Here is a 24,996-nt window from a genome sequence, read left to right on the forward strand (position 1 = left end):
ATTATACCTTTTGGGATGTGTAACGAGTGTGCATGTGAATGGGGTGAATTTGGTACAAATTTTCATCAGTTTTTTTCTTGCATATGCCAGGGTGTGCACCCAGGTCACCCTGATGGTACATCATCATCCACCTATGAGTTGCAGATAGATAATTATGCTTCATGTATGATTCTACTAACATTTACCTTTCATTTTCATTTCTTTCTAAATACTTTCCATAGATTTCATGGCCTTTTCACATGATCGAAATAAATAAAATATACAATAACAACAGCTACGTTCATTTTAATTTAATATAGCTTAACAAATGCAATTATTTTTATTAAGTGTACAAGGATGTACTTTTTCCCTATGCTCTGTCCCTTTAAATTGAGAGGATTGCACAGCTGCAAGCCATTAAGTGAGAGAGGCAAAGCTTTAATTGCTGGTGCGCCACTGTTAACAGGCAATCAGTTGCTCAGCTAAGGAAACCAAAGAGAAAGACAAAACAATTATGAGACTAGTTGTATATTAGTTAAACTTGGTATTGATCCTGTTCCATTTTTGACAGCAACAGCACTTAGTTATATCTGAGGATTGTCTCCTGTTAGTACCATACGGCAGTGGTCCCCAACCTTTTTGACAGCAAGGACCACTTTATTAGATGCAAATTTTTCCACGGACTGGTCTTGGGGGGGGGGGAGTGGGCAGTTTTATACACAATTTACATAACATTTCTATTATTATTATTAAAGTTATTAAGCAGTTCGCATACCTTTGCAACCTGAGATTTTTCTTCTTTTTTTGCATATAACAAAGCCATTCCAACAGATTGCACATCACAAACATTAACACTGTTATCGTTTTTTTCATGTCTGCCGTTTGTATTGGAGGGTGACAATGAGTTAAATTCCAATGGATGTTTTTCAAATGTTGACAAGCAATAAGCAAAAGGTATCACTGAAAACCACAGAAAACAAAAACAGCAAAAAAAAAAAAACAGTACGAGGAAAGTTCGAAGAAAGAATTTTTTTTACAATGTTTCTGTTTGGGGATCGTTGTGCAAACATGCACATCTGAGCTGCGACCACAGATCTAACTGCTCTGTGGATGATTCATTCAGGCATTTCAAGGTCACTTCGTTGTAATGAAAGCATCTGCTGAAAGTACTTCGTAGTAACGCGATTTCTATAGACTCGTGTCATATGGGGAAACTGTCGGGACCGTAAAAATACTTTGTTGTAATACTCTCTCACCTCGGTCTCTCTCCTCTCTCTGCGCTGCTGCAAAGCCCCGCCCGCCAAGTGTTCTGAAAAGTCTGAGTGAGTCTCCGTTGCCGGCAGTTCTCTCGCGGCCCGGCTGTCAGACGGCTGTGGCCCGGTAGTGGGTCACGGACCGGTGGTTGGGGACCCCTGCCATACGGTACTATGTAGTCTGGACTTGATCTATAGCTAGTACGGCACAATCTCAGGTACACTGCTACTGACTCAGACAGTAAGAGTTAGTGGTCACCTTATTATTATTCAACAGTGGCTATAAATGCACCATCTACTACTTTTTTTGACAACCTTCATCATTTAATGCACTTTCAGAACAAATGCATAAAGAATCACACCTCAAAATAATTGTTTTATTTATGGAGACTTTATAGCTGAGTTACATAATTACTATAATAATAATAAAATAATATCTTTCTGATATGTACAATTCCTTAACACAAATTAAATGTTTTAATGGCATTTCTTTATTTATTTTTATATTATTAGCTGGCAGACACTCGTAGGCTCATAAGAATACTCTGATAAAGCCTTATGATTTTAGGTATGGGTTTTATAATAGTATAATTGCTGAGTCAGGTGCATCAATTAGACTTTTAGCCTCCCGAAAAGTATATTAGTCTGTAAGAAAAATTGAATTTTTTCCTTCTTCTTTACCTGATGGTTAAATATTCATTATCGTCTAGCAGATGGTTTATCTTTCTTCATTCACCGATATCCATGACGGAGCTTGACCTTATGAAACTGATTGATTGACTCAGTTCGAAGTAGTTTTACTGTAAAATATTCTTTTAGTCAATGTTGTAAAGCTATGTATTCAATATATGAGTACCCACATTTGAAAACATGGATAAAAATAACATTGATCATGTAAGACACCCATTACAAAACAAGGGTTATGTCTACTGTGCTACCTTTAGTCCTTAGACTGAGTCTGTATTTTGTAGAATGCATGATTAGATGTGTACCTTGATTAAATAATGTAAGTACAGCATGAGAGGTCATTGTAATTTACAATCATTTCAAGATGCCAACAACTTCTAAAAAGGCTGATACAAGTTGAAGGCAATTAAAATCTCATAACCAGCCCAAACAGTGAAAAGAAATATGATTTTTCACAGCATTGTGTATATAGTATCTGCAAATTCTTTTTATCTGCATTTTAATTTTTTGTGGGTTTTATAAATAATAATTTCAGCTTTACTTACACTATAAACATAGTAAGAAATGCAATATTCTTGAAATTGGAAGAAACATTCTGATAGATAGATAGATCTGTTATCTGTTTGTCCAAGGAGAAAGTTAGCTTCTATAGAAGGAAATACAGAAATATTCTAACAAACAATAATACCACCACTTAATTAAACAAACGAATTACAAAAAAGAAGAAAATAGAGGGTATGTGGAACATTGTTCATTATGAACATCAGCTCTCTCATCCACAACTACTCCACCAGGTCAAGAATGTGTGCCATAACTGAGTCTGCATTCTTAATCAGCTTATTGATTTGATGGGCTTCTCTTGAAGTGATGTTACAGGCCCAGTACACTACAGCCTAGAAGACTACACTGGCCATTGCAGAGTTACAGAATATGTAAAGGATGTCAGTACTCACGACAAAAGAATGAAGTCTCCTAAAGAAAAAAGAGGCTCTTCTACCCTTTCTTATATAGTTTATCTGTATTACAAGACCAGTACAGCCTGTCAATGAGGTAGATCTCAAAGTATATGGCACCACCGCCACATCCTTTCTTCTGAATAGTGACCGGGACATAGGGGATCTTTTATATGGTGAAAGTCAAACCAGTTCCTTGGTTTTGCTGGTGTTGTGTTGCAGGCAATTGCTTTTGCACCAACAAAGTTTTCCATCTGAGTCATATACTACCTTATTGACACATTCCATAATTGAAGAATTATCTGAGAATTTCTGCAAGTGACATAACCTAGTTTTATATTTATATTCTGAGCTAAACAGGCTTAACAGAAAAGGTCAGAACTGTTCCATGTGGTGCTCAAGTGTCTACATTAGAGACACGGTCCTTGAGCCTCTCAAACTGCAGTCTGCTGAGCAGATAGTCCATTATCTAGGTTGCCATAGGCTCATCTACCTGCAGAGGCCTGAACTCACCCTCTATCAGGCATGGTAATGAAGGCACTGAAGATATTAAAAAACATAATCCACACAGTGCAGGTTTGTCCAGGTGAGATAATGCCTGATGGAGCATATGGATATTTTCAGTTTTTAATCCAACCTTTGTCCACTATTGACTCCAAGTGGTCATTCACAAGAAGACTTCTAAAGTCCAAGACAGCCTTCTTGACCGTCTTCTTGATGGGTCACTGGTCTGTAGTCATTAGATTAAACTGGAATGATACAGGATGTTTTCATAGCAGTGGCACTTTCTGGAGACTTAGTGACAGACTGAACAGGTAGCAGAGGATACCACAAAGTTGGTCAGCACGGGCATTAAGCTGCAAGGACAAACTCCATTGGGTCCTGTGGATTTTCTTGTGAGTTACTTCCTTAGTTGTCTCCACAATTAATCATCAGTTAAGGATAGCCCATACTTATGGCCAGAGGTGGATTCAATACTGTCTCTACCCGCTAAAATGGTAGAAGTACAATATGTATAGGGAGTTGTTGATTCAGTAGAGATAGTGTATGGAGGAAGTGGACATTTGAAGAAGCCGGCAGTGGGAGGGAAAATCCGTAAACAAAAAGGTGAGTTCAGGTTGTTAGCTTTGACCATGCTCATTTCTACCACCTGACTAGGTATTGCTTGAGGTCCACAATTGTACTCAGTCCATTCCAAACAATGTTCATGTTATATAAAGTGAGTTTGTTTTCAGTTATAGCTTTGTAAGCTTCCTTTCTTTCACTTAGCTTTTTCTTCAGCACTTTCTGTATGCCCTCTTTGTCAGCAGATTTGAAAAAACTATCCTTCTTATCATTATGGAGATTGTCTGTGTTTTGGACCCTGAATCCTCTAAAAAAATATATGTGCTTGAACAATTTGTTGTTTTATTCTAATTCACTACATACTGCAAGGGTACTTGATTTCTAATGCAAGAAATTGGTTTTACTTAATTCTCAAGAAAAAAGATCTGGAGAAAGAAGGATTAGTAATTGGATGGATACATTCTGTGGAAGGAGGCACTGAGCAGCTTCTTGCAAAAACAAAAAAAAATGTTATACAACACAAAAATTAAGTAGTCATTTACAAGATTAGTTTGATTTCATACTAGAAATTTCAAAACTATACCAGACTATAAAAACTTAACCTGAGCACCATTTGAAATGCCATTTGTTTGAATATATTTTCTTTTGCATCTTTCCTGTGCATTATTTGTTTTGTTGCTTGTGGCATTGCATGTTGATAATGGAACCAGTCAAGCTGCAGAAAGAATACTGCTTTTGCCACAGGCACCGTTGTCTGACTATGGGGAATGTCATTTTCATAAAAAATGTGGCTAAAAGAAGTAATTCATCTACTGTTTGTCTCTGCCAGGCACAGAAAGATATTGCTCATCAGATAGATCATTTTGTATATAAGAATTTTGTTCTGTTGGACAAACTTTAGAACGTTTAAAGTTCGGTTCTTTTTTAATTGAAGAGTTAATAGCAGTTGACTAGTACTTTAAAACATATAAATAATATGAAAATCAGTTCTTCAGGGCATGTGCCTTTGTGTTCTGAGATGAAACTGCTGTTCCTTTGGTCCATTTTCTACCACAAGAGGTCCTGCAGCCTTGTATTAAAATAATTGTGTTTCAAATTAAAGAAGCTAATGTTAAAAGTACTGTGTGTCCAAAACATTCTAATTAAAATATAGTCAAAAAAGGGAATATAGTATATACTGCATGCACATGTTCATTTCCTAACTGTTTCAAAAGAATAAGCCAAACTAACATCATTCCGTAGTTTAACAGGTTTAACATTAACAGTTCTGAGTGAATATTCTACACTATTATATAGTTATAAATGTCAATATTTATTAATATCAAGTGCAGTGGTTACAATTTCTATAATGAAATATTGCAAGTATAATAATTACAGTTTTTTTCAAATAAAAAATGTTTATTCATATATGTTTTATGGGAATATTCCTACTGCAGCTTTCATACTTGCAAAGTCCATACTGACAGTGACACTGACATGCTATGATGTCAACACAGAGGTTCTGAAAAGGGGAGGCAACAGCACAAACTACAGCACGACTCCCATTTTTAGAGTTAAAGAGATTACTGTATATATTGTTTTAATACTTTAAGCAATTTGCAAAAATATATTGTAGAATGTGTATAATTAAATTTCTTGTACATTAGAACAATCTAGACAAGAACAGACCATTCAGCCCAACAAAGCTTACCAGTCCTGTCCACTTGATTCTTCCAAATAATATCAAGTCAAGCTTTGAAAACCCCTGCTGTCTACCACACTACTTGGTACTTATTCCAAGTGTCTGTGGTTCTCTGTGTAAAGAAAAAATCTCTGCTGTTTATGTGAAACTTAAACAAGTTTTCAACTGTGTTCCTTTGTTCTTGATGAACTCATTTTAAAATAACAGTCTCGATCCACTGTACTAATTCCCTTCTTAAATTTAAACGTGTCAATCGTGTCTCCTCTTAATCGTCTTTTGCTTAAACTGAAAAGGCTCATCTCTTTTGATCTTTCTTCCTAATTCATCACCTGTAGTCCAGGAATCAGCCAGGTGCCTTTTCTCTTGACTTTTTCCAGCACTGCTATGTCCTTTTTGTTGCCTGGAGAACCAAAAACTGTACATAACTGTACACTGTACAAAGTTGTTGAGCTTATAAATACACATAAAAGCACATTATAGCAATGAATTGGATTATGCTTTAGTTTGAGACAATTAAGTGATACAGGGGATTACAGACTTTCCTGGTCACACCGGGCACAAAGGAGAACTCTCTGTGGGCTAGATGGGATGACAGATTATTGTAGACGAGACTCATTCAAACACCAACACACTGCTAATTTCTAAACCCCCCAAAAACCTAACATGGATGATTGGGATGTGTGAAGAAAACAAGAGTACCTGGAGTCTATACCATTACTTTCTGAACACAGGATAAATGTAGCAGTTCAAGAGATGAAGATGAATTTTTTGTAAACATATTAAAACTTGAAAAAAAAACTGAAATATCACATCAAGACATCTATTCACTCCCCTCCCTCCATATTTCATTGAAACACCTTTGGCATCCATTACAGCCTGGAGTCTTTTGGTTTGATATGACGAATTCACTCACTTGGGATTTGGGATGACTGTATATAAAGCACAGACGGACATCATTTAAAAGTCCAACACATGTTTATTTAATTATGAAAGTGCACAAACCCAGTGCTGCAGCACCAATCACCCCCAAAGTCCAGGCCTCTTTCCACATTGCCTTTCCTCTATTCAGGCCGCCTCTTTCCTCTCCGGACCTCGTCCTCTTCCACCCGACTCCAGCCCTGAATGAAAGGAGGCAGCCCCTTTTATTATCCCCAGGATGTGCTCCAGGTGTGCTCCGGGCAATCTTCCACCGACACGCCCCAGTGTGGCGGAAGCACTCAGGGTGTCCCTGCTCCTCTTCCCCCCCCAGCACTTCCTGGTGTGGTGGAAGTACTGAGGTCCAGGGCTCTCCAGGCATTGGGGGTGCCCCCTGGCAGTGACCACAGGCCCCTACAGGGTTGAGCTTCAAAGCTCTGTACCCGTGGCCCCCACAGCAACCAGGGCGGTCGCCCCCTCGTGGTCTGGAGGAGGCGTGAGCGCTCCTCTCGTCCTCCTGAGCGTCCCGGCTAGGTACCACCCCCAGCCGTGTGCCACAATATATATATATATAGATATATACACATACAAAAAGTTTCTGTACCTTTTTTTAACTCTATTTATTAAGAATTTCAAAACAAATGACATTACTGTTCTACATAGTCACCTTAGTTTGCGATGCAATTTTCCCCAGCATTGTACCAACTTTTTAATGCCCAATTAGTACTCCTCCTACTTTCGCCATTTCCAACGAAAATATAAAAGTGCAGAAACTTTTTGAATGTCCTCATATATATATATATATTTGAGCAACATCAATCAACAGTAATGTATTTTATAGTTTGAATGTGGTGCACTACTCCCTCTAAGCAGGTAATAAACACTTAATGTCAGCTTTACTTCTTCTTATCTAATATGTATTGGGTTAAAAAAACATTCAGAAATACAGCAAATAATTTGAATTCATTTGCTATTATGGAGCGGTCCTATTGACAATCATGTATATTATATATGGAGCTGACTCCTGCACTAGCAGGGATCATTTAAATGCTTGATTTAGCACCATTGCTTATTCAGATTGACAGCTTCAGTAGTAGGGCGAGCCTATAAAAAAGGACATGTCTATCACAGCCACAGTATCTCCATTCTAGTGTGGCTATAGCAAGCTGTCCTGAGGATGGCGAGCTGCTTATGAAAGAACAAGCAAAAAACGCATTGGGGGTCAGCACTCACAAGCATCATTCGGGTGCAACAAGTATATTCAGTTGCAATTGCTTATGTTTAAATGTTCAGTCACATTTTGCAGTATTGGAATGGGTTTAAATGTAGTATATGTTAGTCACACATTGCTTGATTTTATGAAGTTATTATTCTCATTCAAAATTCAATGTCAGCTTTATTTATATATGCATATAACAGGGAATTCTTATTAATAGGTTATCTATTTATAGAGTCATTACTGTTAAGTACATTTAAAATAGTTCCGATACATTTGTCATATAAAGCAATTGCCCTTTGGTTAATAATTGCTAAATTCATGCCTACTGAAACATTTCCCAGATTTGGACACCTGCTGTTTCTTCAATCTGTGTTTTTTATATTACTTGGGGTTAGATCTGCCCCATCTTGTCTGGTGTCTTTATGTTATTGGGCCTCAAAAAGGAATGCAAAAGAATTCAGTGATACTGGAATTGTACAGGTACTCCTTGTGCACTGTGAGTTCAACAGATTAGGTTTAATTCTTTTTCCAGTCTAATTCAATCGCAAAAGTTTTAGTGTTTAAATGCTTAACAAAAATGACACATACAGCAAGAATTAATTTATATTTTTAATTGCATTTTCCCAAGCAAACAAATCAAATTAGATTTTATAGTGGTGTTTTCCACTTTTAAATTATTCAGCCCACTCAGTGAAACATGGCACATTTAAGCAAAATGAGATAAGGCAGTGGTACACAACAAATGCTAATAGACTATATGAGTGGAATTTATTCAGCATTTCAAGACTGGTTATATGTCAAGCAATACATTATTCTTATAAACATGCTAACTCCGATATAAGGTCACTGTAACCTGAAGCTTATTCTGGAACCAACCCTGGATGGGATGCTAGTTAATTACAGAACGCTGTGTGACCATAAGCAAGCTGCTGTATTTGTATAATTTTATTTTTGTCTTTTCTTGATTTGACTTTTAAAAATTAAATTTCTAAATTTTTATGACTTTAGTATTATACTTTATTTAATACTGAAAATGACTAAAGGGGCCATTATCTACCTAGTAGACAGTTAATTATATTCAACTAAAGACTAAAAATATTTTTATCTATTCAGAAAAATAAAAGCAGATAATTTGTCACTATGCATTATTTTTAACTAATCATTTTTCTTAAATTACCATAGCATTTGGTGGATTTAGAATGCACATCAACAGTCTATTTTCTATTTTTGCTGTATTATCCTTGAAGTTAATTAGTTTCATTGTTGAAATTCTTATGTGTATTTATACAGTACTTGTATACATTTTTATGTGTGTATTATTGTTTATTTATAGTGTCATCCATTTTGTGATATCTCTGCATGGGTGCTGCCATGTTGTTAATAGTTGCTATGGCCGTTGCTGGTTACGTGACATGGAGGTCACATGACAATGAGTCATCACTTCTTGCCTTTTTAAGACTGCGGTGCTCTTCAGTTTTCACATCATTGGGTCGGTTCTGCAAAAACATACTACATGTGTGGGTTAGAAGAATTGGGGGAAGGAAACCCAATGTAATTTTATGATTTCTGGCTTCAAATTGTTTTTGATCTCTGTCTTGCGCTTTTGTTATGCTCTTTCGGTTCACCGCCTACCATGAGGTCACAAAATTAAAACTTGAAGACTGAACTATAAATAATTAAATATAACAATAGACTAGACATTTAAAGTGTAGTTTAACATACTTATGTTAGTAAATTTTGCTTTGCAATAATTAACCATCTGTAAACAAATACTGTACCTTAAGCAGAATGTATGTTTTCCTTTATTTTCACATTTCACTGTCAGTGAAATTGTGTCCTAATTACAGGCTAATAAAGAAGTAATTATTACTAATAATAGTAAATGGTTAATAACAAAACAGATAAAAATGATATTTTCCTCAATTAATGTATATAATTGCTTCCCCTATTCAGGTTGTTTAGAATTATATAATAAATAACAAAAACAGAAACTAAGATGGTGTTATGGGACAGCTTTCTTTGACCACAGCATCCACTAACTATACACAGGACTCTGTTGTCTATAGTATTGGTTCCCAATCCTGGTCGTGGGGACCCTGTGGCTGCAGGTTTTTGTTCCAAGCAGTTTTCCAATCAGTCATTTTTCCGCATTGTTTATTACCTCATCTTTTTTTCTCTTATTCTGTATTTAAAAAATAGCAGTAGTTTAAGGTTTAGATTCATAAGAAATGTACAAATATTTCTATTTTTGCCATCTAAATTCCTAAGTCCCTTTTGTCATTTTTCTGTTAGTTCATCCTTTTTACTGTGGTATTTTTTCTTAATTGTATACTAATAATGATAATTGTGAATTACCTTAAAATCCATCGACACATAAATGTTAATGTGTGAAAACATTATATAAGATAACACATTAATTATGGTAACAATTCTCTTCTTTCTTCCTTAATGTGCCCTAATATCTGTTTGTGGTTATTATATAATCATATAGTGGATTTACAGTTGAGATGTACAGTAAATAAACGTCTAAGACAATTAGATGTTAAGGTTTGTGTTTGATGAGCTATGAAACTACATGTTCTTTGAGATTCTTCTGCTTGCATGTTTAAGATGTGTCAGCCGGTTCTGAGCATTTTGTGTTTTTTTTTTACATCAACGTAAACACAGTAACAGGACAAGTTAGCCAGTGAATTTCCCTAGTGTACCTGCTTTTAGGCTAAGTAATTATCACCTCTAATTTAACTTAGGAATCCATCTAAGAAAAATGTCTGCGATATGGTTTATCTCTCTGCTGTGCCTTTTAAATATCGCAGTTTGTTTTGTATAGAGCAACAGATGACCCAGTGTGCCAGTGCATTTGACTAGGATATTCAATTTTCAGCCATTTTAACTCATTTTGTCTCATTTTGCATATCTCTTACAATTAAAGTGGCCTGATAGATTTAACTCTTTAGAGTGCATATATTAAATACCACAATCCATTGGTGTAGATAACCGAGTGTGGCAAGTTTACCAGGGAATTAAATTAGTGTTCCCTCATTGGACTGAGCAAAATTCACATGCAATCAGAAATATGAATTCTTTTCGTAACTTGTGCGAATAAGACGCTGGCTGTGACCTGTAAGTAACTGCGAGTAAGTTAGCAAATAATATACTTTCCTTTTACATTAGTGCTGTGGTTAGCACTGCTTCTTCTCAGATAGAGCGACCTGGGCTTGAAAGTATAACATACTTTTATAAACTTACCAATATCCATTTCTGTGGACTGTACCTGTGTACATAACTTCAAACTGTTAAACGATATGTTATGTTCACAGTAAATGATGTACAGTCACATGCAATGGTTTTAGGTGCTCATCTGAATGTTTGCAGTGCATACGGAATAATAGCTGGTGTGACATTAAAGTATTTGTTGTGCAGGCTATAGTAAGTGGAAGGCGTGAGATAGTATGCGGTGGGCACATGATATAGTAAGTGGTGGGCACGAGATAGTGGGCTCATAGGCGCCATACTATCAAAACTGAGATATAAGCAGAAAACCAATATGACAATAATATTAATAAAAGTTTACCTAATCTTCCTGTCTTTGTGAAATGGAAGGAAATTGAATTACCAGGAAAAGTTCCTGTAAGTACAGGTCCATGGAGTTTTGAGGTAAGTGTGCTAACCACTGTATCACTATACTTGTCTGTATTTTCATTTTTGAAAACTTAGATAAAATTATATTTTCCTCAATTAATGTATACTAGCCAACCCGGGGTGTAGCATATGCCGCATAATTATGTATTGATGGGTGAACACTTCCTGAACGACACAGTTGTCCAAATGGGGTGGGTTTGTGGATACCACTGTGAGTGAATGAAAAGATGGACCTCGTTGTTGACACTTAATATAGCTTGCGTACTGAGTTGTTCTGGAGTCACAGTTGAGAAACACTTTTTTAATGTCTTTTAAGCACAGGGAAAAAAATTAACATGTGAAACATCCGTAATGTAATAAGCCACCAAGAAAAGTAACATTGCAATAATGCACGCTACGATCTGATCACTGTAAACAGAAGTGAAAACAAAATCGAGCCCGGTGCATTCTTTAACTGCCTTGTAGAGCAGTGGTAGTGTTGCTGCTTTGCAGTAAGGAGACTGTGGAAGATTTTGGGTTCGCTTCCTGGTCTGTCCCTGTGTGGATAGCGCTTTGAATACTGAAAACACCGGTATATCAATGTAATGAAGTATTATTATTCTTATGCATCCAGTGCTCGCTCTCTCTCTCGCACGCGCCTGTATGTGTGTGTGTGTCGCTCGCTCTCTCTCGCTCACTCGCTGCACGTGTTCCTGCAGGCATACCAGTAAGTGAATGAAAAGATGGAACTCTGGAGAGAGCAACATACAACTGTCCGTGACTGAAAAACTGGTTTTGGCAGATACATGCACATCTTTTTGAAAGTTTGGCCCTGTGCCTTATTAATTGTCATCGCAAAGGCAAATCTAACAGGAAATTGTCTTTGTGTTAAAGTAAAAGGCAAATTATCCGCAACAAATTGTTTCACACGCTGCATACCAACCCACGGCGTAGTATACGCCGCATAATCACACTGCTTTTTTAATGTTTTTTAAGCAGAGGGAAAAAATGAACATTTGCAAAATCCGTAACGCTGCTTTCAGTAAGTACAATGCACACGCGTTTAATTTGTCGGCCACTTTTTGCCAGCCGTCTTTTCTGGTTTGGACTGCTTTTGCAGTGTTACCGCTTGTGCATATTAAATCTTGAAATCCTTCAAGTAACTAATTAACTAACTAACACCCACCCACCCAGCTTGTGAGAAAAAAATGCGCCCGTTCTTTCATCATTTTGTTGCAGCCTATCAAAGACTTGCTGATCATGTTTTCTAGACTCAATATACATTGGCTTTTCACTCAGTGTGGGGGCGTGCATTCATCTCGGATTATTACATCCTGCTAGACTAATCTGCTACACAGCTGCGTTTGAAAAACCGACTTATCCCTGATGAGTTTCACCGGCATTAATGATTAGGAATCTGGTTGGAACAAAACTCTGCATCCACAGGGGTTCACAAGGACCGAGTTTGGGAAACACTGCTGAACACAGATGAAACCGACACAGGGGAGGAGGTGGGGCGGGCAAAGTGGGTGCAGCTATTGATTATTCAGTGTTGTTTGATCTGCTCGACGGGATCATAAATAAAAGGAAAACAATGCGAAGGCAATGTCACAGGTGATCCTGTGGTATAGCGGGTCCACAGCTCCCCTTCAAAAGGCCATTTTTAAATAAATAATCATCGCACTCACAGCGTAGCGAGGGGCGTGGAAGTGTGGCTGAAACGGTTTCCGGGTGGAGTTGTGCTGCGGGCATTTCTCCCCTGTGCAGTGTGCGAGCAAGTGAGGAGAGAGAGAAAGCCAGTACATTAGAATGAGCGAGAACAGGCTCGAAGGCAATGTGTTCCTGTGGTATAGCGGGTCCATAGATCCCCTTCAAAAGGCCATTTTTAACCAGGCGACTGACAGTAGTGGAGTCAGGCACAGAGAAGGTCAGCTGCTGAGAGAGCGTCTCGACTGTTGCAGGGCCTGCATCGGTGAAGCAGGTGAGACGCTAATGAAAAAGAGGCACAGTGCTTATTGGTTTTTAAAGACTACTTCCTTCATTGTGTTTTAACCTCAGTTTTAAAGAATTGTTTTAAGGATCCCATGGGATACCCCTCGCAAACTGTTTTACACGGTGGGCGTGGCTGTCTTGTGTGCTTTCCATGGGTGTCTACTTGTCGGCGGCTTAGTGAATTATATATATAGATTAAACCATAGAATGCAAAGCGTAATAGTAAACTAAATGTAAAAACATTGAATAACACTGAGAAAACCTTGAACAACAGAGAAAACTAACACTGCAATAGTTTGCGCTATAGCGCTACCAACCGCTGGCGAAAAACACTTTTTTTTTAATGAGTTTTAAGCACAGGAAAAAAATGAACATGTGAAAAAATCCGTAATTTAATAAACCACCAAGAAAAGTAACATTGCAACAATGCACACTACGAACCGATCGCTGTAAACAGAAGTGAAAACAAAATCAAGCCCAGTGCATTCTTTAACTGCCTTCCTACCTTATGAGTCCAGCCCCCTCTCTCTCGCGCTGCCTGTGTGTGTGCGTCTGTCTCTCTCTGGCACTGCCTGTGTGTATGCGCGTGTCTCTCTCTCTCGCGCTGCCTGTGTGTGTGCGCGGCTCTCTCTCTCGCGCTGCCTGTGTGTGTGCCCCTCTCTCTCTGGCGCTGCCTGTGTGTGTGCGCGGCTCTCTCTCTCGCGCTGCCTGGGTGTGTGCCTCTGTCTCTGTCTGGCGCTGCCTGTGTGTGTGCGCGGCTCTCTCCTCGCGCTGCCTGTGTGTGTGCCCCTCTCTCTCTGGCGCTGCCTGTGTGTGTGCTGGCTCTCTCTCTCACGCTGCCTGGGTGTGTGCCTCTGTCTCTCTCTCGTGCTGTCTGTGTGTGTGCCTCTGTCTCTCTCTGGCACTGCCTGTGTGTGTGTGCAGCTCTCTCTCTCGCGCTGCCTGTGTGTGTGCGTCTTCTCTCTCTGGCGCTGCCTGTGTGTGCGCGCGGCTCTCTCTGGCGCTGCCTCTGTGTGAACCAAGGTTCCACTGAGGTTGACTAATAAAAAGTCAACGTGGCTCAGAGCTGCATGTGGACTGTGGCACAGACAAATAGAAATGACGGCATGTTTTCCGAGGTGTCAATGTCCAAGTTGGTGGGCGTGGCTGTGCGAGTTTTCGTCGTATCCAATGGTCTTAGAATTGGTGGTCGTGGATCCTTTCTGCGTGCTTTCATAGGTGTCTTGCCCGCTCTGGCGGCGGCTTAGAGAATCTATATATGGCTCCTTCCTGCGTGCTTTCATGGGTGTCGTGCCGCTCTGGCGGCGGCTTAGAGAATTATATATATAGATAGATAATTGCTTCGCATATTCAGGGCTGTGTATAATTACATAATAAATAACAAAAACAGAAACTGAGATGGTGTTGTAGTAAAAGTGATTGAATTACTTGTTACAGTTTTCATAGTTTAAGGCTGCATTGCAAATGCTGGATTTCATACAAACATAAAAAATTTGACAAATAAGAGTAGACCAGTCAGTCCATCAAGCTAATTTGTTTAGCTAATAGCTAAGCTGTGCCTTAGCAGTTTTAAAATATATAAAATTCTCAAGCCACTGTAGTTTCTGAGAACAAAGTAAAATGTAATTTTTCTAAATAGGTTCATCATTTTAAAAAGTGTTAACAAGCAATGCACTAACATATGTTTAAAACTACAATGCACTACTCTCGTTTGGTTGAACTTTGCATTAATTCACAGGTTCTTTTGCAGGCATCAGAAATCACGTGATAGACATATATGTGGATATAGTAGTATATACACTATCATAATTATATGTTTTACTTTTGTATTTTCAAGGTAAATAAGAGAATTATTTTCAAATGTCCTAAAAATGGCATTTGTTAATATGAAATTTACATTATTTCAAGAATTCGGCTGCAAGGGCAACACAATATAGGTTTGATCTGCCTCATCACTGTCAACAGTGTAAATGTCTGACAATTTTACAATAAGAAATGCATCATTACTCACATTGATTTACAGTAGGTTCCAATTAGTTGACACACTGAGTGATGTTCCTACATGTTCAGTGATCTCATCGAATACATTGTCAGCTTTTTTTGTTGGAAATCTTGCTTTGTGCAAAGTAGAAAAAAAACATTTTTCTGCAAAATATAAAAAGATGAGACTGATATGTCAATATTAAAAAGCAAGTGTACTAAAATGCATAATCACCTGATAAAAGTCTGTTCTTCTGTAATAATTTTAACTTTAGTGGTTTTTATTCCCTTATAGAAATATCAACATTATTAAAATACGCAGCCAGAGCTAATGCTGGAGTTAGTTTGTTCATGATAAAGGACTACAGGACTCTCTAGTGGCTCATATTTTTTTCTTCCCGTGAGGCAGATCTTACCTCATTACTAAGGAATTGTTGACTTAATGGAGATCAATGCATCCCTAGATATCTGCAGAAAAACCTTAAATCAACTGTACTGTGTGGTGTCATTTTTGTTGTTACACAGTCAGACTTGGGTTTACTTTAATAAAAACACATTTTTTAAAATAAAAAAAATATTTTAAACATCAGGAAAATGATCTAATCTTTCCTGAATGCAGAATATTATTTGAATTGTTAAACTGAATAGTAGCCTTTGCATATCAGTTCATCTCTTATGTAAGCCTAAGGCATTTGTTTGATGTAATTTTTGGTGGTCATATTTTAAATTGAAGTTCAATATTTCCAAAATTAGAATCTATATTTTTGTACGAGAAAACATTGTACTATATCTGGTAACATTACTTAGTCAGGATAGTATTCATTTTATTGGTGCACAGAGTTGAAAAGATCCATACTGTACCAAATCAGGGTAGCACAGTGGCACAGTTGTAGCGCTCCTGCCTTTCAGTAAGGAGACCTGGGTTCATTTCCCAGGTTCTTCCTCAGTGGAATTTGCAGGTTCTCCTCATGTCTGAATAAGTTTCCTCCAGGTGCTCTGGTTTCCTTTCACAGTCCAAAGGGTGCATGTTTGTTGGATTGGTGATGCTAAATTGGTTGTGGTGTGTGTTCACCCTGTGATGGACAGGCACCCTGTCCTGGGAATTGTTCCTGCCGTGCCCTATATTTGCTGGGATTGGCTCTAATCCCCTGAGAAACTGCTTAGGTTAAAGTGACCTTAGAAAATGGTACGATATATACAAAATATCTGTTGTTTGTATTTTTGTCACAATATAGAACAACTAGGGGGGGCAACCCCCGGTTGCGGCTAGTCTGCTGCTCGCGTTGTGAAGGGGGGGGGACTGAACGCACCCCAAGGAGATGCGGTCGCTCCTCCGAATCTCCCTTTTAAACGGTGATACAATGGGAAACAAATAGTTTTTTTTTTACCTCCTCTTTGCTCAATCAGCTGCTGGCTTGCTGCTGCTGCCATGCCACGTGATCTGCATCTTGCGTGGTGCTTCAAACATTTAAAACCCTGTACAGCAGCTGTCCTACTCTTTGTCTTTTATTTCTGGCCCCAGGCGTGGTTAAATCTCTTGGGCACTCTTGGTTAAGTCTTGTCTCGTGGGACGTGAGTTTTTGATATTTTTTAGTTTATAATATTAAAATGGAATAAGAATCTGAAAATCTAACAACATCAAATTAAAGTTCGATAAATTCTGAAAAGAATGATACCAAACATATATATGTAGGTTTTAAAATATGCTTGATTTAAAGCGTGACAAAAAAGTGACGTAAAAACGTCACATAAAATCCTTGTACAAAATCGTTGCACTTTTATGCTTAGGATTTTATATATAGAGAGCAAATTGTATTTATAATAAATTTAATTAATCTATTATCATAGCTCTAAACTGTACTCATAGTAAGCAGTGGCATTTTAGCATTTAAGGAAGGCTCCACCTAAAAATTATATTTTTTTGTTACTTACCCGACTACTTTGTAGTCATAACCAAAAAAAAGTTTAACCTCATGTTTTGTGAAGAATGAAGTTAAAAGCATTCCTGATAGAATGGGAACCTATGGTGACCAGCAGACAATATCAAAAATGTTACAGAAGTGGTCTCAAAGCATAACGGCAGTATTAATGAAATCACAAAGCCATTTCCTCACCACCTCTTGGGAAATGCTTTACATTTCAGGATGTGCTTTGACTGACTATAATATCAAGAATTTACAGTATATTGTGACACTATATAGCAGGCAAGGTTATTGAGGCACACAGAAGGCACTACACTTGAAATAACATTGAGACTAACTTTTTTCAAAGGTTAAAAAGAAACTGGATTTATGTTACAATTTATTATTATAAATATTATTTAAGATCTGTTATTTATTTATAATATTATTTTTGCAATTATTATTTCCTGGAATATCCAGTTTTATGTGAATTTCCCATTGGGATTAATAAAGTATCTATCTATCTATCTATCTATCTATCTATCTATCTATCTATCTATCTATCTATCTATCTATCTATTCTCAGATATTATTTTCAAATTTAAGAGCTGATCAACATGTGATATTGCTGTAAGAAAATATGGAAGATTTTTTTTTCCCATATATTTAAATACATTTAGGTTCAAGGAATGGCTTGATTTTATATGGTTTTGGAGTCATGCATGACCTAGTGACTGTCATCTCATAATTGTGGACTACTGTTCTCATGATGAACATCACTTAATGTCTTAATTTTACACTGGGAAATTTTCTATACCAAAGAAAGAAAATCAAGGTAACTGATTCTATAATGAAGGCAACCGATCCTTTGCATGAAAAAAGTGAACAATTAAAGAATATATTTTCTAACTAAAATTAGCACAGTCATAATAAATGATATTGTATGATACATTTTCTAAAAACAAAAAAAGTAGTTCTCATTGTTTTTGTGGACTGACTAGTTCTGGAGGAAGCACATCTGAAGCCATTACACGTTTCTCAATAATCCTTCAGTGGTTTAATGTCATTAATCATTAAGTTGCTCCCTTCTTCCAAGTATGTATTTTCAAATGATTTTTCTTCACTGTTTCAATCTTTACCAAAAAGTGAACTGGAGGAAATGCTCAATAAATCTGCCAAAACCACATTTTGCTATATTTTTCATACATATTACAATTTTATTTATATATTTTTTTCCACACATGGTATTTATAGGTTTGTCTGTCAAACTGAATTATCATTTATAATTCGCTGTTATTATTACATATGTGTAGAATATACATGTTTAAAATGTTTTGAGAATATTTTCTATGCATGAAAATTAACCCTAACCCTATTTTATTGTATAAACTATGTTATATTATGCCAATGTTTAACTATAGCGTTAAAAATATGCTTTATGGGAAAAAATAATATATATTTTTATATCATTATACATTAGCTAATTCAAAAAGAGTTAAAATTGCAACAAGGCAGTAAAGTAAGTTGAAATAAATAATCTGCTTACATTGTATATTTGCAGTATTGACCAAAGCTTTTAGAATACGTATGAAAAGAAAGCTCAGGCCTATCCTGTGCCTGGCAGGATCCAGCTCTAGGTGGGACGTCAGCACATTGCAGAAAATCAAAGTGATTATGGTTGCACATTTAGAAATACCTTCATTTTTTTGTAATTATTAAGGTAATATTTTAATCAGATGTCATCTATTCTGTTATCACTAATTTGTTTAAGAGTGGCTTTTCTTAACAGCTGAAGTTCTCCAAATGAAACGATGGGCTGAAATATAGTTCACTATGTTGATGTGGTGTAGACTCATAACTATTAAATTAAATATTATGAAGAGAAAATTTGCAGATATATGTCAGTGTCCAAGTAATGTGCTTTAAAATAGTCTCAATAAATTGCAACTGTACTGTGATAATTTTACACTCTGAACCCAATCAGCATGGAAAATCAAAATAGCCATTTACTGAAGTGATTGGGATTGCATGGATTTTATGCTAACTACTGACACGAGTAAGTCTACACATCAGACTTACCATAAGAAGGTATAGTGATGTAAATTACTGAATCAATTTGACAGCTGAAATCAGCAGGTAACCTCAGATCATGATGTGGTGACTTACAGCGGTGGGACTCCCTTCATGGCTTTTTTTTTACTTTGTCTAACATTGACTGCCTGATAATACTGCCTATTCCTGTCAATTCTAGGCAGCATGCGCTGGACTCACCTAAAGTTGGATCCCTTTCAGCAATGAGTCTCTCAACTCTTTTGTGGTTTATTGCTACCATGAAGTTGACATTGTCCATTTAAGGCATCGTCATTTTTCACTTCTCCCATCATCAGGGAGAAAACTAATCAATGTCATATTTCATTTATTAGTTCTCACCAGTCACTCATCACTCAACAAGCTTCACTACTCAAATGTCATTCATCAAGTAATATTTGTTACTTTTCATTTGTCTCTCATTGCATTTCACTAATCACTTGTAATTTCTTACTTGTTAATTTTTATTTTTAGTCTTTTCTATCAAAGTCAATCACAGTTGAGTAGTGGGCATGGCAGAGGGATTTGGGGTATTTGCGCTGCATGAACATTGTTATTGGTTTATTCAAATATTAATCAACTACATCATTTTTAAATTAATTTGGCACAATGGTCTGGAAAAGCTCACTTAAAAAAAGATGTGTTATTTTGGAATTTATTGCATTACAATGCTAATACTATTGCATTATTTCACATATTTCCTGCTTGCTGTTGGTAACATTGGACACTGGTCTGCTTTATGGTGATTGGTAGAAGGAGATTTTGCCCGTGTATAACATGCAGTCAAACAATAGAATTGATCCACTTTAAAAACGTTATAATAAGTAACATTAAAACTAAATATGCAAGTCTGGCAGGCTTGGTTATTACCCATTGATTGTATGTTGAACCTCCTGCTACCCGTCACTAATTAAAAACAGGCACATATGTATTTAATGCTATTGGCACCAGGCAAGTAAGCAATATTTAAAATGATAATGCAATTATATTTGCAAAATGACATAATTCGTTTATGAAACAGTACAATTACATTTTTTATAAAATGCAATAATATTAACACAATAAAATTGTTTAAAGTAGATGCCTTATTCATTTAAAAAGAAGTACAGTATTTGATTGATATTTGAATAAACCAATAATTTTGCATATATGTCATTTATTTAAATCTCATGGCCCTACCTTGTCTCTCAATTGTGATTAGTTTAATTTAAAAAAAGGCAAAAATGAAAAAACAAGGAGGGAAGGATAAAAAGTGATGTGTGATTAGCAACAAGTAAGTACTGTAGTGAGAAGTAATGTATGATGAATGAAAGGTGAGTAGTAATGAGTTACAAGTGATGGGTGATAAATGACAAGTGATGTGTTATAACGTGAAAAGTGATGAGAGACAAGTGAGTACTGATATTTGACAGGGCGCAGTTGAATGCTGATAAGAGATGCATGAGGAATGACAAGTTATGAAGGACTAGAAAGAAATTACAAATGATACACTGTATAGATTAATGCTAATGCTTGAAGATAGGAAAGTGAAAAAACGAAGATATCCTAAAATGGACCTTGTAAATGTGGACAATTGGGTAACATGAACATCACTCTGACATAGCACTCCACCAGGACCTTAGGTGCAATAGTTTGGGATATCTCATTTTTGATTGCCACAGTGTATATGTGCTAGGCCACTTTCAATCAGAAGTATGAATGAGAATGTCTAAAAACCAGACCTAAATTTTAAGCAGGAGCAGATCTGAAAAATTCCATTTCTTCTTATAAAGAGAATAAAGAACAAATAGGATAAACTAAAAAAGGTCAATAAAAGGGGAAAAAAAATATACGTTGTGTGCTGAAACTCAAAAAGAGTTTCTTAATAACCCAAGTTTACAATTCTGCATGTTTTGTTTATGTGATAATGGTATAATCAGTGAAGTAAATTATGGCAATAGCCCAAAAAGGTTCTGAGGGAAGGAGAAAATTATTTCTAGTTTCATTATCTTGTATTTTGGTACGATTTTCCATATTTCTAAAACAAGACCATCCTTGCTTGCAGCTCTGCTACTATATTTTGTTTTGATAAAGTGCTGTCAAACACAAAATAAGTCCTTGTTTTCCCCAATTTATTGTTTAAAAAGCGTATTAATTATTATTACTTTTATTTATTATTAGGCTAATGCATTCTTTTTCTTCGTATAGCTGGTAAACTGAAAAAAATCTTTCAATGAAGTACTGTATAGTACAAATTCAGTATGTGTGCTTTTTTAAATGCATATTGCTACTAAAGACCGGAATGAGCGTTTTCTCAACTCCAGTTGCACATATGCATACAAAAAATTATATTTGTATGTAATTTTAATTGGGATGTAGTACAGATGATTTGAAGTAAATCAAGAAGTTGTAATTTAAAAAGCAGACGATTCACCACAATTTCATCTAAATCAAGAGTACAAAGGAATATTTATCATATGAAACTATGTACAATAGCTTTATGCATGTATTTATGGCATAACTTGTCTACTCTGCCTAAAATGAACCCTTTTTTAGCAGAATAGAATGTACTTAAGCATCATGCAAAATGTCTAACTTTTTTTATACACTATGTCCCATATATCTAAAATCAAAGATCTTAATCAATATCAAAATAGGAGAATCTGATAAATTACATTATAGGAAAAATGCCACAACCTTTTACCAGAATTATTGTAACCAAGTTTATAATTTTACTTTGGGAGGCTGCCATATCATTCTAAATACATGTATTCTATGTCAAGAGTCCCAAGCAGATTTACAATTCTCATTTCATTTTGTTCAAGAGTCCATCTATCCATCCATCCATTTTCCAACCCGCTGAATCTGAACACAGGGTCACGGGGGTCTGCTGGAGCCAATCCCAGCCAACACAGGGCACAAGGCAGGAACCAAAGGGTGTCAACCCACCGCAGTTGTTCAAGAGTCTCACACAAATATTGTCTAAAGTTTATGTAACATCGCTGGGTGTTACTCTAAGAACCTGCATACATAAATGCATATGTCATTTGTGTCTTTTATCTTTTGTTAAATTTACATAGGAGGACTAAAAACATTATGTGTTAAAAATTTTCAAATGTAGAGTATAGTCAAAAACAAATTGAATTATATTTGTATATTACAAAACAAAGTACTTCCCCACAGTAGGTTTAGATGTATTAACCATTAATTAACTACATGAAGAAGTCACTGAATGTATTGCTTATTTGCAATGTTCTTTACTAAGTTCACAAGTGCTGCTGCTGCCAGTTAAAAAAATGGTTTCTTTATTTTACAAACAAGTTTGATTTGTTATTATTTACAAAACAAAGTATGCTGAGACTTTGCTGATATGCTATGTGTTCTCCTCTGCTTCAGCAAAACCACTTATTTTTCACCAGTTAGAGACAGTTTGAGTCCTCACTGAGCTGTCAACGTCATGATGTTTGTGAACATTCTATACATTATCTTTGCAAGTCTGCTTTTTTCTGTAGTTCAATTATATGCTGTGAGATTGATTGAAAAATCTAAATTTTCTCAATCTGTGGGTGTTAGTATTGATTATTGTGTAGAATTTGATGCCACTACAATAATCTTTGTTACCTTTTATCACTTTAATGATATAAACAGGCACAGAAAAAGGACAGATTGATTAAACTTAAGCAATTATTACTATTATTCAAATATTAAACTGCGTTATTGAATTCCAAAGCTGGTGATTTAAATCACTGAAAGAAAAATTGCTCCAAAAACTTCAAACATAATTGGTAATATTTGCACAAAATTCATATGTAAAACTGAGCAACTGTAAAAAAAATATTTAATAATGAAAGCAACCTTTGGGCATTTTCTACTGTCCACCTACTTAAGAATACAGTTGGCTTGATTTGAACCTAATTTTGTAAAATCTGACTTCATCCATCCATTATCCAACCCGCTATATCCCAACTACATTGGCTGGAGCCAATCCCAGCCAACACAGGGCACCAAGGCAGGAAACAAACCCAGGGCAGGGCGCCAGGCCACCGCAGTAAAATCTGACTTGCTTGTATGGAAAGTTGTTTGATTTTAATAAATTCAATAAAATGTTAAAAAAAACACAGTATATTAATGCATCAGAAAATTCAAATGTAATTAGATTTGATTGGATTAGATTATTGTATCTCTTTTTCACAATCATGTGAAAGATAAAGACTTTGTAATTACAACTAAGTTTATGTAGTTTGATTTTAGTTTGAAATACTCTGTATTCCATGTGGTTGATAAGCTACTTCAGCCTGCATCTTGCTGTATTATAAATTCTTCTACAGAAAAATGTGAACAATGTCTTCAGATTTTCATGATACATTTAAAAACTTAAATAATTCAACACACTCATATTCCTTTCTGTTTTCTGTCCCTGTCTCTGTCCAGCTCCAGACTTTCACTAAGTTCTTCTTAACCCATCACTGATCTGTATAAAATGAAGCCTACCACTTATATACTGGACCCCATACCCCCACACAATCCTCCCTTAATGTCATAGTCCTGGGAGGCCGACAAAATAATAATTCATATGTCCCTGGACGCTCGTTCTGAGCTAGCTGCTTGGAAAATTGCTCCTGTAACTCCAATGTAAAAAGTCAGTGTTTCAGATTGATAATCTGAATGATGTTTGCCTGTCAGTATATAAAATATATTATTATTATTATTATTCCTCATGTTCCCTTATACATCTGCATTGTGATATATTTATATACAGATAGGAATACATGTATTTCTTTTCCATATTATACCCACGGTGCATTTAATTTTTGCTTTAACACTTTAGCAATGAAAAGATAGATTTTTTTGCAGCATTCCAAATGCTTTTTATTTTTAATGTTTTAGGCAATACCTGTCAAAATGCAGTCCTGCCAGCCCTGGTGCGACCACCACTGCCAGCTCTACATCCAGCACTGGATATAAAACATTTTCTTCCCTTTCCAGTGGACACCACTTCAACAATAAATCTCTTTCCAAACTTTAGTGCGGTGAGTAATACTATGAAAGTAATCGTTGTCTTTTTTATGCTTTTTTTAAGTTAAAAGAATGTTTTTGTGTTTATATAGTACAATGAAATAAGTAATGGCATTCATTCATTTTTTAATTTTTTTTGTGAGAAAGATCCTCATAAGTAATGGTGCATCTATATGTTTCTACTTAACGTTTAGATGTATAAATAGGTAACAGTATCATAATTCTTTAGTAAAACACAAACAGATTTTTTTCACTTTTTGTTCCATTTGTTGGTTTACATGTTAAACACATTTTTCCAATGACAAGTTTAATATTTGTGCCACTTTATTTTATAATTACTAAAGTTTAAAAAAGCTAGGACACCTTTCCAATGGCAGAAGAATATGCGCACTCTCTTAATATCCATGTCCACATTATCTTTTGCTCTTGTGGATAGCTTCTTTACACTTATTAATTGAGCTGAATAGTTCTGTAAAATCAGTAAGTGGTGTTATAAACCCAACTAGAGATTACTTCTAACACATGAGTACAATTACTTCTACATTAAAAACTCTTGGGACTTTAGGCCATTTTGTGTCCCTGGGTACCTCTGTTTTGCAGTTACAATTTTTTTAAAGAGTTTGCCAGAATTGTTGCTGGGTTGCATGATCTAAATAAAACTGGGCTTATC

At 36.1% G+C, this 24,996-nt stretch overlaps 1 protein-coding gene across 1 annotated transcript in view; it reads left to right on the plus strand.

Annotated features, from left to right (window-relative positions):
* The window catches only part of znf385d (zinc finger protein 385D), a 320,341-nt gene that overhangs the window by 52,156 nt on the left and 243,189 nt on the right, over positions 1 to 24,996 (plus strand). The window contains exon 2 of the mRNA XM_028818176.2: positions 24,198 to 24,340. Coding sequence (XP_028674009.1) covers positions 24,198 to 24,340 — 143 coding nt within the window. The remainder of the gene's footprint in view (positions 1 to 24,197; positions 24,341 to 24,996) is intronic.

The sequence above is a fragment of the Erpetoichthys calabaricus genome, chromosome 13, assembly GCF_900747795.2.
Source record: "Erpetoichthys calabaricus chromosome 13, fErpCal1.3, whole genome shotgun sequence".
Lineage (NCBI taxonomy): Eukaryota > Metazoa > Chordata > Cladistia > Polypteriformes > Polypteridae > Erpetoichthys > Erpetoichthys calabaricus.